Source organism: Apiospora hydei (assembly GCF_038363865.1).
Source record: "Apiospora hydei strain CBS 114990 chromosome Unknown utg000008l_segment0_segment0, whole genome shotgun sequence".
In the NCBI taxonomy this organism is placed as follows: Eukaryota; Fungi; Ascomycota; class Sordariomycetes; order Amphisphaeriales; family Apiosporaceae; genus Apiospora; species Apiospora hydei.
Window position 1 is genome coordinate 136,090 of NW_027117367.1, and position 13,795 is coordinate 149,884.

Here is a 13,795-nt window from a genome sequence, read left to right on the forward strand (position 1 = left end):
AGTAATGGGTCGCAAATCAGGCGTCCAGTGTCCCCTTGATGGCGAAAACGCTGCTCTTGCCATCAGGGGATAAACACCCAACACGTACCTTGCATATCAGAGCATAAAACCGCGGTTGATGCCACGCACCAGAGCGAAGGGGTCGAAAACTGCTGCCAGTGATTGCAAAGAGATCATACAATGCTGAGCAGGCACCAGATCGTATGCCAACGATATCATATATTTGTTAGACTCGTGTTGCCGCGGCTTCGGGAGCTCGCATCAAGGAGGGGTGGCAATCTGCAAGATGAGAAGGCTACCGATAAGAAACTGCCGAAAGGCTGACTTGGCGTTCATTCGGATTGAGGGGAAGAAAAGGTGCTGACAATGAGGATACCATCAGGCATCAGTAACCGCCCGAATCTAGTTCACTCCACCTAATACCATCCATCACAACATCATTTTACTTTCACATTTGACTGACACGCTAGCTGGCGCCTGCTGGAGAGGCTATACAGCTCGATAGCGTCCAGATGGGTTGACCAGGCAGGCTCTGCGCTGACTGAGTCACATTTTCCAGCCATGGAGGCCCTGGCCGCTCTCGGCTTGGCCAGCAACATCGTGTCGTTCGTCGATTTCACCTGGAAGTTGCTAACTGGTGCAAACGAGATATATGCATCGGGTGCTGGTGTCGCAAATGAGGCCGAGTTCTTGGATGCAATCACCAAGGACGTCCGGCACCACAATGGAAGGATTGCTGCCATCCCCAACGCGACTCCCGAGCTGCAGGGCCTGGTGCAAAAGTGTGACGAGATCGCCCAGGAGCCCTTGAGGGGACTGGAGAAGTTGAGAGTCAAAGGCGACAAGACTAGGTGGAAGTCTTTCCTGGTCGCGCTCCACGGCGTTCGATCCAAGAAAAGGGTCGAACAATTGACGGACAAGATCTCACAGGACCAAACGCGGATATCTGCACACATACAGGAACTCCTGTTGTACGTACTCCTTCACTTAAGAATATACAATGTATGCTAACTCATTACCTCGTTTTGTCAAGCAACCAAGTGTCTGGTCTGGGTCGCGATATACGAGAACTGCAGATCGCGCATACCAGCCTCGGGATCGCTACTAAAGATGAAGTTTCTTTTCTAAAATGTGACATCGAGGCAGTACTGGAGAGGCTTGTGGAAGAGAGCTCGCCGGCACAGATGAAGAAATACTTCCAGCAACACCAGTCGCATGAGCTGAGCCCTGCCGTGGTTGCCAAGTTATCGGATCAGATGCGACGTCTTGCCAGCGCCATGGACAATCTCAGAGTGAAAGGCATGGAGGCCAGCTCGAGCCAGCAACTGCTGAAGAAATTGCACTTCACTAGCATATCCACGCGTGAACAAAAGATCGAGAAACCCCATGCGCGTACATTCGAATGGCTCGTCAGTCCCAGTGCCGAAGGAGGGCGGCCAAGCTCGTGCGTGGACTTCATCACGTGGTTACGCAGCGGCGATGGGGTCTTCTGGATACACGGCAAGCCTGGCTCCGGGAAATCCACTTTCATGAAGTTTGTCTGCGAACAGGTATCTGTGAGGAGGCATCTCGTAGTTTGGGCGAAACAAGACCAATTGTTCGAACCGACATTCTACTTTTGGTACGCTGGATCCCGGTTGCAGAAGTCTCTCGAGGGTCTTCTCCGAACCTTGCTCTTTGAGATGTTACGCCAGATTCCAGGCGTGATACCAAGCATCACCAGCGACCCCGAAGTTGCAGTGCCGATTTCGTACGACGAGGATTGGGATCTGGAGATGCTTTTCAAGATTTATGGAATCATTCTCCAACAGAACAAGAACGTCAAATTCTGCTTTTTTATCGACGGCTTGGACGAATTCAAGGATTAAGATCACAGAAGCCTTAGGGACCTGACCAATGCCCTACACCGTCTGGAAATATCCGACAAGATCAAGTTGTGTGTGGCGAGTCGACCCTGGCAAGAGTTTGTGGATATATACGGTCACACTCCGTCCAAAAGCCTCAAACTAGAGGACCTGACCCGGAACGACATTTACAACTATGTCAGCGACCACTTTCAACGCCATGGACAGTTCTCAAAGCTCATGGACAACGATCCGAACTACTCGGGCTTGATATCGGAAGTGGTGGATCGAGTCCAGGGGTTTTTTCTTTGGGTTCGGCTTGTCGTTCAGATAATGCTTGACGGCTTTACGATTCACGACTCGGTGAAAACTTTACAAAAGCAACTTACGAGTTTCCCCGAGGACCTGGAAGACTTCTTTGGTCATATGCTCAAGTCTATTCCCTCAGCGTATCGAGACCGGGCTGCGGCAACCTTGAAGATCGCCACTGAAGCAGATCAACCTCGTTTTCTGATGTTTTACCACTTCCTAGATGAGACCATTCAAGATCAGGCACCCAGGCTTGACTCCTCCTACACGCTACTAGATTTCCATAGTGTAGCAAGCTGCTGCGAAAAGATGCGGAGACAAGTGAACGGTAGAACCAAGGGCTTGCTTGAAGTTGCAACGGACGGCGAAGTCAACTGGGACGACAATGACAGACTGGCTTCTTTTTCGGGCGACGCTGAGTCCCATCACTCCAAGATAATGACGGACTTTTTCCGTCGAACAGCCAGGGTGGACTTTCTCCATCGAACAGTCTGGGACTTCTTAGGAAAGTCCCAGAAAGCAAAAGATTTCTTCGACGCTAACATGGGCAGCGATATTGCTTTGTCCATGGCCTCGGCGACGGCAGCCGTATCCCAAATCAAATTTGCCAAATTTGATGACATGGAGCGGCCATATTTCCACAGGCTTTTGAGGAGCTATTCTTCTATACCCGGAATGCTGCTAGCCGGGGGCAACACAGGCCGCGGTTGATGACCTACTCGAGATAGCTGAAGACCTTCGCCATGAAATTGGCAAAAAGAATGATTGGGGCAGGGAATACACGAGGCCCAGGCAAGAATTAGTCTTCGCAGGACTGGCAGCACAAAGTGGTCACAGCAGCTTTCTTGAACGCAAAATGTCGACTGGGCTGTCAACATCTGCGAAAAGATTAAATGACCAGGAATCGGCGTTTCGTTGGCGACGGAAAGAACCCATTACTCCAAACAGGCCTTTACTTGACTATGCACTGTCACCTCTGACCAAGGACGTTGCCCCTTATCTTGACACCGTCCAACTGTTGCCCTCAAGAGGCGCTTCGCCGAAAGAAAAATTCGGCTCTACTACAGTCTGGGCAGAGTTTATAAGTCGCTTGGAGTGGCATCACGATGAAGGTATCCGGAATGAATACCTTGCAATCACCAAGGCTTTGTTAAGACATGGATCGCGTCTGAGCCACAAGGTATCAGTCTACACCGAGTCTCTACCGGAGGAAAGACATCTCTCACCAAGAAAACGGGGAATGATCAATGGTAAGACAGTGGCACCACACTCCGGAGGGTATGTTGAGACATCTTCTTGGGTCCCTATCAGGCGGTATTTCAACGAAGGTCAGGTAAAAGAACTAATGGCTATTCCTTGTCCAAGCAATTTGTTTGGACTGCTTTCAATACATCTGCCAGGAAGAGGATACAGTATAAGAAGTGGACATGCGGCTCTTTTCAGTGATGAGAGTCTTGTATGATGCTGTTTACTACTCTGTTAGTCGATTAATTGAACTCATAGGTATTAATTTGTAATGGTTCCAGCTTTTTTACTTAATTCATCAGATGTCGTGCGTCGACATGGCTGTGTTTCTGACGAAAGAGCCACCTAAGAACCACAAACACTATGTATCAAGACCTGATGTACTGATTATGTAGGTGGTCCCGTCCCTGAGGCGCAAAATACATAGACCGGGCCGGTCTCTATGCGTGGAGTCCGAAGCCAAAGAAGGGTCATCGCCGGCACATTGCCAGCGCATCCCCTTCCAGGACAAAGTCCGCGCTCGACGAAGTGACCCCAAGGGCCATGCCACCCAAGATCGGGGCTACCGCTCACTATAGAAACTACATTGATCTGTACCGTTGGGCTAATTCTTGATATGTGAAGTGGTTGGTTGATCCGGGAAAAAGGATTACACAACTCCAACCCCTGAGTGCCGACATGGTTGTCCTCCAGGCCCATGAAGCTTGTAGACTCTAATACTATGCTTATCTCACGTTCATACCGCTTTGTCCGTTTCAGAATGCTTATTTGTGTTCACTGACCAGGTATAGTCCGTGTTGTGGTAGTCAGCGCAGGTAACTCCGGCAGAAACCCCGAGCGGACGATGTTGGCCCGGCCAAGCCCAGCTCCGCCTCACCTCCCGGAGACCCGGGCCAGTGCAGGGGGTACGAAAGTTGGTATTAAAAGAAGGCAAGATCTTCGATATTCCAGCATTGGGCGAATACCATCTCGACAAACATCATTGCATTCTCTTGACTATCGGCTACCCCATCATGCATCTCCTCCTCCAGCTCTCATTGGCCGCATCGGCTCTGGCGTCTGCCATCCCGGCCAAGCGCCTATCTGTCGCTAACAGCACCATCGGCCCTTATGTTGCTCCTGGAACGGAGTACCTCTCGTTACCGGACCCTGAATTCCCGATTAAGTTCACCCAGAGACACAGCAGCTTTGCCAATCCCGGCTATATCTCTGCGGTCCAGCCACTTAATGTCCAAGACCTGTCAACTATGGTCAGCCACCACCCCGTGAAGTCCTTCGAATGTCAGAGCTGCTACTAATCTTCACCATAAACAGGTGAAATCCTTCAACAAAAAGAACCTCCGCTACATGGCCACCGGAGGAGGGCACGGCATCAGCACAGGATTCGCCCGCGTCCAAAACGCCATTGACATCGACCTAAGCAAGTTCAACACGATTGACCTGGATGTGGAGAAGAACTTGGTAACGGTAGGCGCCGCCAACGTCCTAGCCGACTTCGCCGACTCCTATACAGGGCCGGAAAGGAAATCCGTAAGTGCTCACCCCGGACTCTGGGAAATACCAGAGGCTCCAGGCATCGCAAACTATGCTGATACCTTATCGCCTATAAAGCCACCGGCAACTCCCCCTGCGTCAGCGCCATCGGCGCCACCCTCGGCGCCGGCGTCGGCCCCATGCAGGGCCTGCACGGCCTCATGATCGACTCCCTGCGCTCCGTCGAGATGGTGACGCCCGGCGGCGACGTCGTCACGGCCTCCCAAACAGAAAACACGGACCTCTTCTGGGCGGTGCGCGGCGCCGGCGCCCACTTCGGCATCGTCACGCGGGCCACGTACGCGGTCTACGACGCGACCAACCGCGGCGAGCACGTCAACGCCGACTTCCGGTTCGATTCCGACGCCCAGCTGGGGCTGCTGAATCTGCTGAAGGACTGGGACTCGGATGAGGTCTTTCCAAGGGAGATGGCTGTGTCTGTCACTTTCAGTTACGACCATGTGGCCAAAATGGTGAGTTGACGAAAATCCAAGTTCTGAATTCTGCGAGCTTGGAGAGCAATGCTAACACCGTCTCCTAGCCTACCATCTCGGTGAGCGCTTACTACTTCGGCTCCTACGAAGCCGCGCGGCCGTACCTGCAGAAGCTGGTGGACCTGAAGCCGATCCACTGGCGGAACGAGACCCTGGGCTGGAACGGAATGACCCAGGCGGCCGGCTTCGGCCAGACGTTTGCGAAAGCCTGCGTGCGCGGGCGGTACACGACCCATTTCTCGGCCGGGATCAGGCAGACCGATCCGGATACGTGGGCGTCCGTCTTGGCCAAGTTCACCGACTGGAGCGCGGCGCGGCCGTGGTTCAAGGGGTCCATCATCCTCCAGCGGTACAATGCCAAGGTGACGCAACAGGTCCCCGCGGAAGACCGGGGTGCTTACCCTGGCGAGATATTGGGACGTTGGTGTAAGTCGAGGACAGCATCATCCCCTCCCTGTAGCTTGTCACTAACATAATTCGGTATAGCCTCATGAAAGCCACCTACGACGGCCCCAACCACGACGTCGAGGTCCGCGAGTTCTACCAGCCCCTCCGGGACGCCATCTACAGGACGAGCGGGTTCGCCTCGCCCCAGGTCTACGTCAACTATGCCCACGGGGACGAGAGCCCCGAGGCGTGGTACGGTCCAAGCCTCTCCCGGCTGAGGCTGCTCAAGCAGAAGTACGATCCCCAGAACAGGTTCGGGCCCGGATTCCCCGTCTCCGGAAAGCCTTATATCATAAGAGGACAGCCATATTAGGGTTTTACCAGGACTTTCTGGAGATGGCGTTTATGAGGTTATTTTGAATCTGTTACTCGGAGGCGTTTGGGACTTGCATTTAACAATCACCGGGAGGAAAGTTGATATTTAATACAATTCATACTACTATCACACACAAGACATTGGAAATCCAATGACAAGCTCGCATACTGACCACTATACTACCAAAGACGTGATTCGATACTCCTCTTGGTTGGAAATTTTGACGTAATAGATGTACACGTTCTCAATAAGCTGATGACTCCTCTAGTAGATTGTTAGACTCCCGGCACTGCTTAAGCCCTTGCTAGTAGCAACTAGTGAAAATATACTACTTGTAAGTGCTTGCTCTCTAACTTGTGGCCCTGTGATCACGATCTTATGCGCTGGTATGTCTCTGTTGAGATTTCAGGGGACAGGTCTAACTCCTGGCTAGGGACTTGTTATTTAGAGTAATACAGCCCGTGGGGTTTACCTTTTGTTCTTTTTGCTTTTCGACTCACACCGGCGCAGGCCAGCAGAAGCAAGTGACCTAAAACCGAGCAAACTCAACACACACATGTGGTGCAATAGACTGAATATTCCCGGAGGTCGTTGATATCCATGGTGTGGGATCATCAGCGTTAGGTAAACTGATGAGTTCTTTCATTGCTTTATCCTACTGGCAGATCAAGCAGTGGAAATAAACTTTTATCGCCGAGAGGTGCAACCAACACTACCCTCCTTTGTTGGATGATGTAAATCGTAAGCGGCCCGTTTCTCGTTCGGCTGCGCGTAATCCATCCAACCCCCTTGCCTACTGGGGTTGCCTACCACCATACTTCCCGCAAAGAGATCTCAGCCTGACTTTCCAGCTCTGGGGAAACTCCGATGTCCAGGGTTACACCCGGATGCAGCCCTGGCTGGGAAGCTGCAGAGGGACACACCATCGGAGAGATCATGACCGACAGTTGGGCACAGCAGCAAGTTGGGACCTTTTGCGCATAATGCCGGACCCGAAGAGCGTTCGTGTTTGCTAGATGACGCGCTTCTTCGCCTAGCTGAACTGGCCTATTGGTCCATGGTTAGATACTCCAAACCCGGGCCTACGTCCAGCATACCCAACTCAAGGTCTCCCGTGCATAAGTGTGACAGGCGAATGTAACCCGAAGATTTTGTTTGCTACATAATGCACACCACTCCCAGCTGAGCGGTCCAGTCGTTCCGAGGGAAAATGCTTTACATGTGACAGATGAACTGCGTAAACTTGGAAACGCACCGATGCGGTCGAGGTTCGTGTTAAGCTCGACACCCTGTCAATGCCCCCCTAAATTTGATGGGCAAATGAGCCAATGCAGCAATAAATTAATTAATTAATTAACACATACTTTATTTAAATACACAATTTAACGCGTGTGAACGCGAATTGAATCTCCTTTACGATCGGCTCGATTTTGATCAATTGCTGGCCCTTTTGCAGCCTTTTTTCGGCCTCTTCCTTGGCCGGCCCTCCTATATATCGGCTTGGACCTGCCTGATATCTGCTAACGATACGAAGCCCTCATTGGGGTCCTTATCGACCTTCTTTCTCTTTTGAGCCCTCGTTTTCTCTAGATCGGCCTCTAGACCGGCTTTTTCATACTTTAGCCGGCCGATTCGAGAGGTTAAATCGTCGATACTCTTCCCGAACTTCGCCCATAGGAGCTAGCGTATTGAATCACCGCCGACGACGTCCTTTCCGAGGTAGGCAACTCCGAAATCCTTTAACTGCCGGCCGGTTTTACGTGTCTCGATCCTTTTGAGCTCCGGTTCCGGCGGCCGGCTCGCCTCCTCGGCCGCTAAGGCCTCGTCGACAGCTCGGAGCGTGGCGGACCTCCGGAGCCGGTTGTTTATCGGCTTCTGGATATTAACGGGCCAGAGCCCGGTCATGGACCAGCCCTTGGCGATATGTGTAAGTGATAAGCCGATTTTCCGGGCTTTAGCCTAGGCTTGTAAGAAGTCCTTTTTCCGGACGTAGTTATTATTGGAAAGGGCATACGCTAACTTTAGCTCTCGCCGGAACCTCTTTTTTAAGTAGGCGAAACAGTTTATATTTAAAGGCTAAAGGATGTGGCTACTGTAGGGGGTAGGTAGAGAAATTAGACCTTAGCCTTTAAAGCCGTTAATATAAATTCCTTGGTAATATAATTACCGTGGCTATTTAAAATAAGGAGTCTTTATTGTAAAAAGTTAACCGGCTAGGTCTAGGGGATAAAGATTTTTTTAAGCTACTTAACGGCGATAGGGTTAGAAGTCTAGCCTTTAAAGGAGGCTTTAAACGCTTAGTCTTTATAAGGGGCGTTAACTTTATTATTATCGACGAGGAACCACTATTACTAAACCGACTAGCCTTTAAAGATTATTAATGGGGGAGAGTATCGCCGACGGCGTTAATAGTTTTTAAAACGGTGGCCTATTCGCGATTAGCCGAGTTATTTATTATTAAACTTTTAATTTTAGCCGGTTCGATGACGAAAGAGCCCCCTCGATCGTTATAAAAGTTCCTACCTTATCGGCGTTCAATCGTAAATGTAGTGGGATCCTTGCGATCTATGGGCTAATAAACCGGTTAAAGAACAGCTGCACGGCCCCGTCCGATATATATGCGAAACGCCGGAAATCCATCGCTCGAAACCGCACGGACTTCACTACTTTATAACGACGTAAAAATCGAAGTAGCCACTTCGATTCGAGGGTATAAAGGTTACCCTTCGTAATTAAAAAGCGTTAGGCGTATATACGGAATAGCCGGTGCGTCGGTGCGTACCCTAAACCAGCTTAGAAAAGGGCCTAGTGGGCTGAAAACGTTCCTCAATACGCGTGAACAACTGCCGGTCCTCATCGGACTCCTGCCGGTTTCGACCCCTTTAAATCCGGCGGCGAAAGGTACGCTTCGCAACGTTATTCCTCCTATAGGCTTGGTTGAGGGAGTATCCATTTAGGACGTCCTAGATCGCCTGCTAGATACGCTCTTCTTTATTAAGCATAATAGTGTTAAAAAAGGAAGAAAAGAGGTTTAAATTAGTATGTTTAACTTTTAGATTAAAAAAGATTTAACCCCCTTTATATACGATTAATGTGGTTCAGGGGCTGTATAATCGTCTGATCTAAGGGGGGCATTGACAGGGTGTCGAGCTTATAAGCTGCATTGATATCCAGTAACTCCGATGCTATTCCAAATAATCCAAACACCAACCACATCCGATGATGATAGTATTGCCTAAAGCACCCGTACTCCTAGTTCCCCCGTAAACCCCGTTTCCAAGTTCCCATTTATAACCAACCAGCTTCCCCTTTTTGTTGCCCCTTTTTCTATCCCCTTAAGGTTATACGCCTTCCAGGGGCGGAACCGAAGAAAGCTGAAAGCCATTTGACAAGTTGCTGTTGATGCCCGTGATGTTTTGCAAAATGGCACATATGGTCTGCAGATGTGGACTGCAGTCTCCCTCTGGGACCGAGTGTAACATGTAGAACCTTGCCGCCATTGACAGCGGGATAGCAGTGAAGAAATGGCTCTGCACAGCAGTGTTAGCTGTATTCTCACGAAGTAATGGAAGGAATGGATGGCGCAACGTACCTGAAACCGGTCCAGATTGCTCACCGCCGTCGCGAGTTTGCCCATCTGCTCTGCGGCGAGGAATGCCTTTTGCTCTTGTTGGGTACGTAGCGCATGTGACATCTCCGTCTCCAGCATCATTGAGTCGATCACCTCTCGCAGGAAGAGCACGTTCATGTGCGCGACCAGTGCCGCGAATATCAGCGAGGGGTCGGTCAGCAAAGAGAAGTCTTGCCCGCAAGCGGCCCCCAGGCTCTTGATACGGGACGTCAGGAGCGCATCCAGCGATTGGTGCCGGCGGCAGAAGTCTTCAGTAACCACCTCGCCGCGGCACTGTTCCACCAGAGATCGCTGCTTGTGCGTAACATTGCGTCCGCAGAGGCTGGCCGCGAAGATGCACTCGACGAGTGGCGAGGTCGGGAAGTCGCAGGTCGGTGAGGCCCTTGCACTGTCGCAGCTCGCCATTATCTCATCGAGAAAGGGCATGGTCACGGGACTCCTTCCCGCCAAGAACTGGCTCTCGGGCACTGGCAAGCGCGTGCGTATCTGGCAAGAGAACATCGTGTCAGCATCTACCTTTTTCCGAGGTCAGTCTCTGGCTTCATTCTCACCTCTTGCTCGTTGAACGTAAGCGGCAGTCCATTGTGGATGGCCGTGAAGCAGTCGAAATCGAACGCGACCCAAAACGTACGGCGCGCAGACTCCAACTCGACCCAGTCCCCCGTCCAGGGTGTCGGAGTAGGTGAGCAGTCCAATTCATGGAGGCGCAGCAGCTGGATAGACCGGAAGGCCCGTCCCGCGCTCATGAGAAAGCGGTTGCAGTCGTTGATGGTCCATTCGTAGATGGCAATCAGAATCCATGCCTGCGCATAATCAAGCGAAAGGGTCCCAAATTCGGTCGGTTCTAGTTCGAGAGCGTCCAAAAGCCGACGAGTTTCGGAATACAGCCCGTCACGGACCATCTGGAACTGACTGGAGAGGGATGCCGCCATGGTCCACATAGCGTATTGGAGGCAGAGCTGTCTCTTGGGTTTGTCGATCTGCTTGGTCCAGGACCGGTACCGATCCTTGTGTATCATGGGAGCAAACACGTGGACGCGGTCAAAGTACAACTGGTCACTTTCGTTCTGTTAGCTACTTGCGGGCTTTAAGTCAGAGTTTCGTGACTTACAGATCAGTACACACCAGTGGCGTCAGGTGAAGGCCTACTGGGACCGCCATCTCGTTGAAGTTCGGAGTGTGCGACTGCAAACTGAAGTAGTTACCGTCCATGGTGTCATCCATGAACATCAATGAAGGGTCGATCATGGGACTCGCCCAGGTTATGCTAGTCGGAGGTGGCGTCGCCGTTGATTGGGACGGAGTCGCTGGCATGCCTATGCTCATCGGCACGGTATTGAGGCTGTCGCTTGAGTAATCCCGATGATGCCCAGAGAGGGCTGGAGGACTCGCAGGATCTCGATAGCTGCCGTCTTCGCTCTCGGTGTGCGAATGGTGTGACCATGCCGTTTCGTTTTGCTCCTTTAAACGAGACTCAAGGGCCGCTATTGTTTGACAAAAACGAGTTGAGCTTTACTGGTTCGACGACGTTGTATAGATTGATCGGGACACCCACCAATACGCTCACGCAGACATCTCAGATGCCCCCTTTTGGGCCCTCGAGGTGGAGCGGTGGCCGGCATGACGCAGACAACGCCTGTCTCGAAGCAGGATTTGCAAGAGGGAGTTTTTCTGTCGCAGCGCAGCTTCCGTCTGCGGCACTCTTCACACTATGTAGCCAGTTAGTTCGTTCCAGATATCCCACCAGATTGAAATCTTAACACTTACAGCCAAGCCCGGCTGCTGCCGCGACGACCTCGGAGCACCTTGGGATTGGGACGACTGCCGACGATGGCGTGGTGGCGTCGGTGTCGGGGAGGCCACATTGATCGTTGTCATGACGGATAGACTGTGATGGTCTTCTTGAAATAGATACAACCGAAAGGCGGGTTCTGAAACACAGCGAAGCCAGAGCTAGACCGTATAGTACCAGACGCTCGGGATGATGCATTTCTTCTTATACAAATCAGAGAAAGAGAGTGTGACTGCCTAGCCGCGAGCCGCCGAGCGCTTAGAACTGCGACAAGCGAATCGAACGATGCCCGGGGTGCTCTCCCTTCCCAGGTCGGCGAAGTAAGCACGGGCCGAGAGAGCAGCAGGCCCTGGAACTGCATGAGCAAAGGACCGAGGCTTTTCTCCTTGTGGGGAATCCCCCGATTGGCGGTGCTGTTTCGTCATGTTGTGCGCCCGGCGTCTGCGTTTGCCAGTCAAGTTGGCTGATCGTTAAACCAGCTGCAGTATGCATCGATTGCATCTCTGCGCTGTAGTTTTGATCTGACGCGGCAAAAACGCCCTCAGCGCTGCTGTCACTGGATAGAAAGGTGGCGTTGATAAATTGTTAGGTGACATTGAGAAATCAGGGACTGCAGCCAACAGCAGCTCCTTGCTTCCGTGCCATGTACTCGTCAAGTTATCTGCGGGGGGTCCCCAAGAACTCTTGGCTTGTGCCTTCTTTTGGCTTGAAAGCCGATGGTCGCGGCTGCTCGGCCAATCAACAATCCCAGCTGGCTGCATGGCGAGCGCGGGTAATCGAGAAGCGCGGCAGTTCTGGGATTGGTTGGTTGCCAACAGCAAGGTAGACGCCAGCAGACTGGGGGTGGCCCCGGTAACCCGGCCGCGACGAGCATCCATGTCCTTGCCCATGGCCATTCCCATGCCCATGTCCGTGTCTCCCTAGTATGGTGCCTAGCTGGCAAGATTGCTTTAAATTACCTTTTGATCTTTGGGGCTTAGTTATTGTACGGTATGTCGAGCTCAAGTCCACGTTCTGGAGCTTCTGATCTCTCTATCTAGGTCCTTTCGCCCCCCCCGGGAAGCGGATGTCTTATTGCTGTCGTCTAGAGGCGAGCCTTCGGAGACCTATAGCGCGTTAGGGACCCTTTCATGTGTCAGACGAAATATCACACGACATAATCACATTAGGATTCCTTTGAGTCTGTCTCGTCTTGTCAAACGTCCCACCTGAACATAAAAATAGAGTCAATCATTGGACAAAAGGAAATTTTACCCGAGTGGCTATGAGAGAGCTCGAACTAGGAACTGGTAACACGGACGCATGGGTTTACTCGGACAGGGGGACTCTTATACAAGGGTGCAAGAAGCTAAAAGCCCAGGGGATGGATAGTATTTTGAGAATACCGTAGCTCCTGCATGGACCAGGCAAGATCGAACCACTTGCGTACTGGACTCGCGAAACCCCGGAAATCCGTAGCGAGCGACACTTTGGTGCCTGTAAGACGGTCTTTGGGTCCTTTCTTGCATCGTCGTAAAGTATCATGCTCGTCTTGATTCCGTGACGGAGATAAAGACCATCGTCACGATGATGCGTTTGGGTAGCATTCTTTGCCCGCCAAGTCGGCGAGGCCAGCTGCAGTGAGATTCCTCCCATGCGAAGAAGTGTGTGTGTGTGTGTGTCCGAGTTATGCTCTCCAAATGCATACATACACAACGCAGCAGCCAACAAAACACCACCACGGCTCGGTTCGGAGTTTTTAACAAATGCCCATATCCGGCAACCAGGGGATCGGGACGTCTCAGCCACGATACTGAATGGACGCATAGTCCATCAGCTCTGTGGGCTGCACTTTTGGAAACAACGTGTGTAACTACCCTATCGGCTTGAGGCTGATCACCATGTTGCTTCGCCTCGGACACGAAACGCAGACAGGAGCTCCCAACGGCCCGGATCTGACACTCCACCGGTTCATCTGAAAATAGGCCCGATGGGCCCATCTGTAAAAGTAGTCGAAATCGATGCATATGTACTTGAAGGGACCGTGTAACGCTTAAGCGGATGAGGAATTTCCCTCTTCATTCACAAGCGGCGCCAACATCATCATCGAGAGCAATGAGAACTTGTTGGACGCAAGCAGTGCCGCGTATATGCTTACCAATCCGGACGAATTAGAATAAGTACGTAGATTATGCGAAAAACGGC

General features: G+C 51.7%; 5 protein-coding genes across 5 annotated transcripts; 3 read left to right on the plus strand and 2 right to left on the minus strand.

The window, feature by feature from the left end:
* Positions 1-561: 561 nt before the first annotated feature.
* PG997_010592 (uncharacterized protein) lies at positions 562-1,868 on the plus strand (the record flags this gene model as incomplete). The annotated part of the gene is made up of 2 exons (XM_066814907.1): positions 562-971; positions 1,034-1,868. 2 exons carry the CDS (start codon positions 562-564, stop codon positions 1,866-1,868), a joined length of 1,245 nt encoding a protein of 414 aa, XP_066664197.1.
* A 309-nt stretch (positions 1,869-2,177) lies between these two features.
* PG997_010593 (uncharacterized protein) lies at positions 2,178-2,864 on the plus strand (the record flags this gene model as incomplete). Its single annotated transcript, XM_066814908.1, has 1 exon — positions 2,178-2,864. One exon carries the CDS (start codon positions 2,178-2,180, stop codon positions 2,862-2,864), a length of 687 nt encoding a protein of 228 aa, XP_066664198.1.
* A 1,547-nt stretch (positions 2,865-4,411) lies between these two features.
* PG997_010594 (FAD binding domain protein) lies at positions 4,412-6,185 on the plus strand (the record flags this gene model as incomplete). The annotated part of the gene is made up of 5 exons (XM_066814909.1): positions 4,412-4,648; positions 4,713-4,932; positions 5,010-5,404; positions 5,473-5,851; positions 5,923-6,185. 5 exons carry the CDS (start codon positions 4,412-4,414, stop codon positions 6,183-6,185), a joined length of 1,494 nt encoding a protein of 497 aa, XP_066664199.1.
* Positions 6,186-7,868: 1,683 nt separating this feature from the next.
* PG997_010595 (uncharacterized protein) lies at positions 7,869-8,093 on the minus strand (the record flags this gene model as incomplete). Its single annotated transcript, XM_066814910.1, has 1 exon — positions 7,869-8,093. One exon carries the CDS (start codon positions 8,091-8,093, stop codon positions 7,869-7,871), a length of 225 nt encoding a protein of 74 aa, XP_066664200.1.
* A 1,436-nt stretch (positions 8,094-9,529) lies between these two features.
* PG997_010596 (fungal-specific transcription factor domain-containing protein) lies at positions 9,530-11,697 on the minus strand (the record flags this gene model as incomplete). The annotated part of the gene is made up of 6 exons (XM_066814911.1): positions 9,530-9,718; positions 9,781-10,305; positions 10,371-10,878; positions 10,931-11,303; positions 11,387-11,528; positions 11,587-11,697. 6 exons carry the CDS (start codon positions 11,695-11,697, stop codon positions 9,530-9,532), a joined length of 1,848 nt encoding a protein of 615 aa, XP_066664201.1.
* Positions 11,698-13,795: the final 2,098 nt, after the last annotated feature.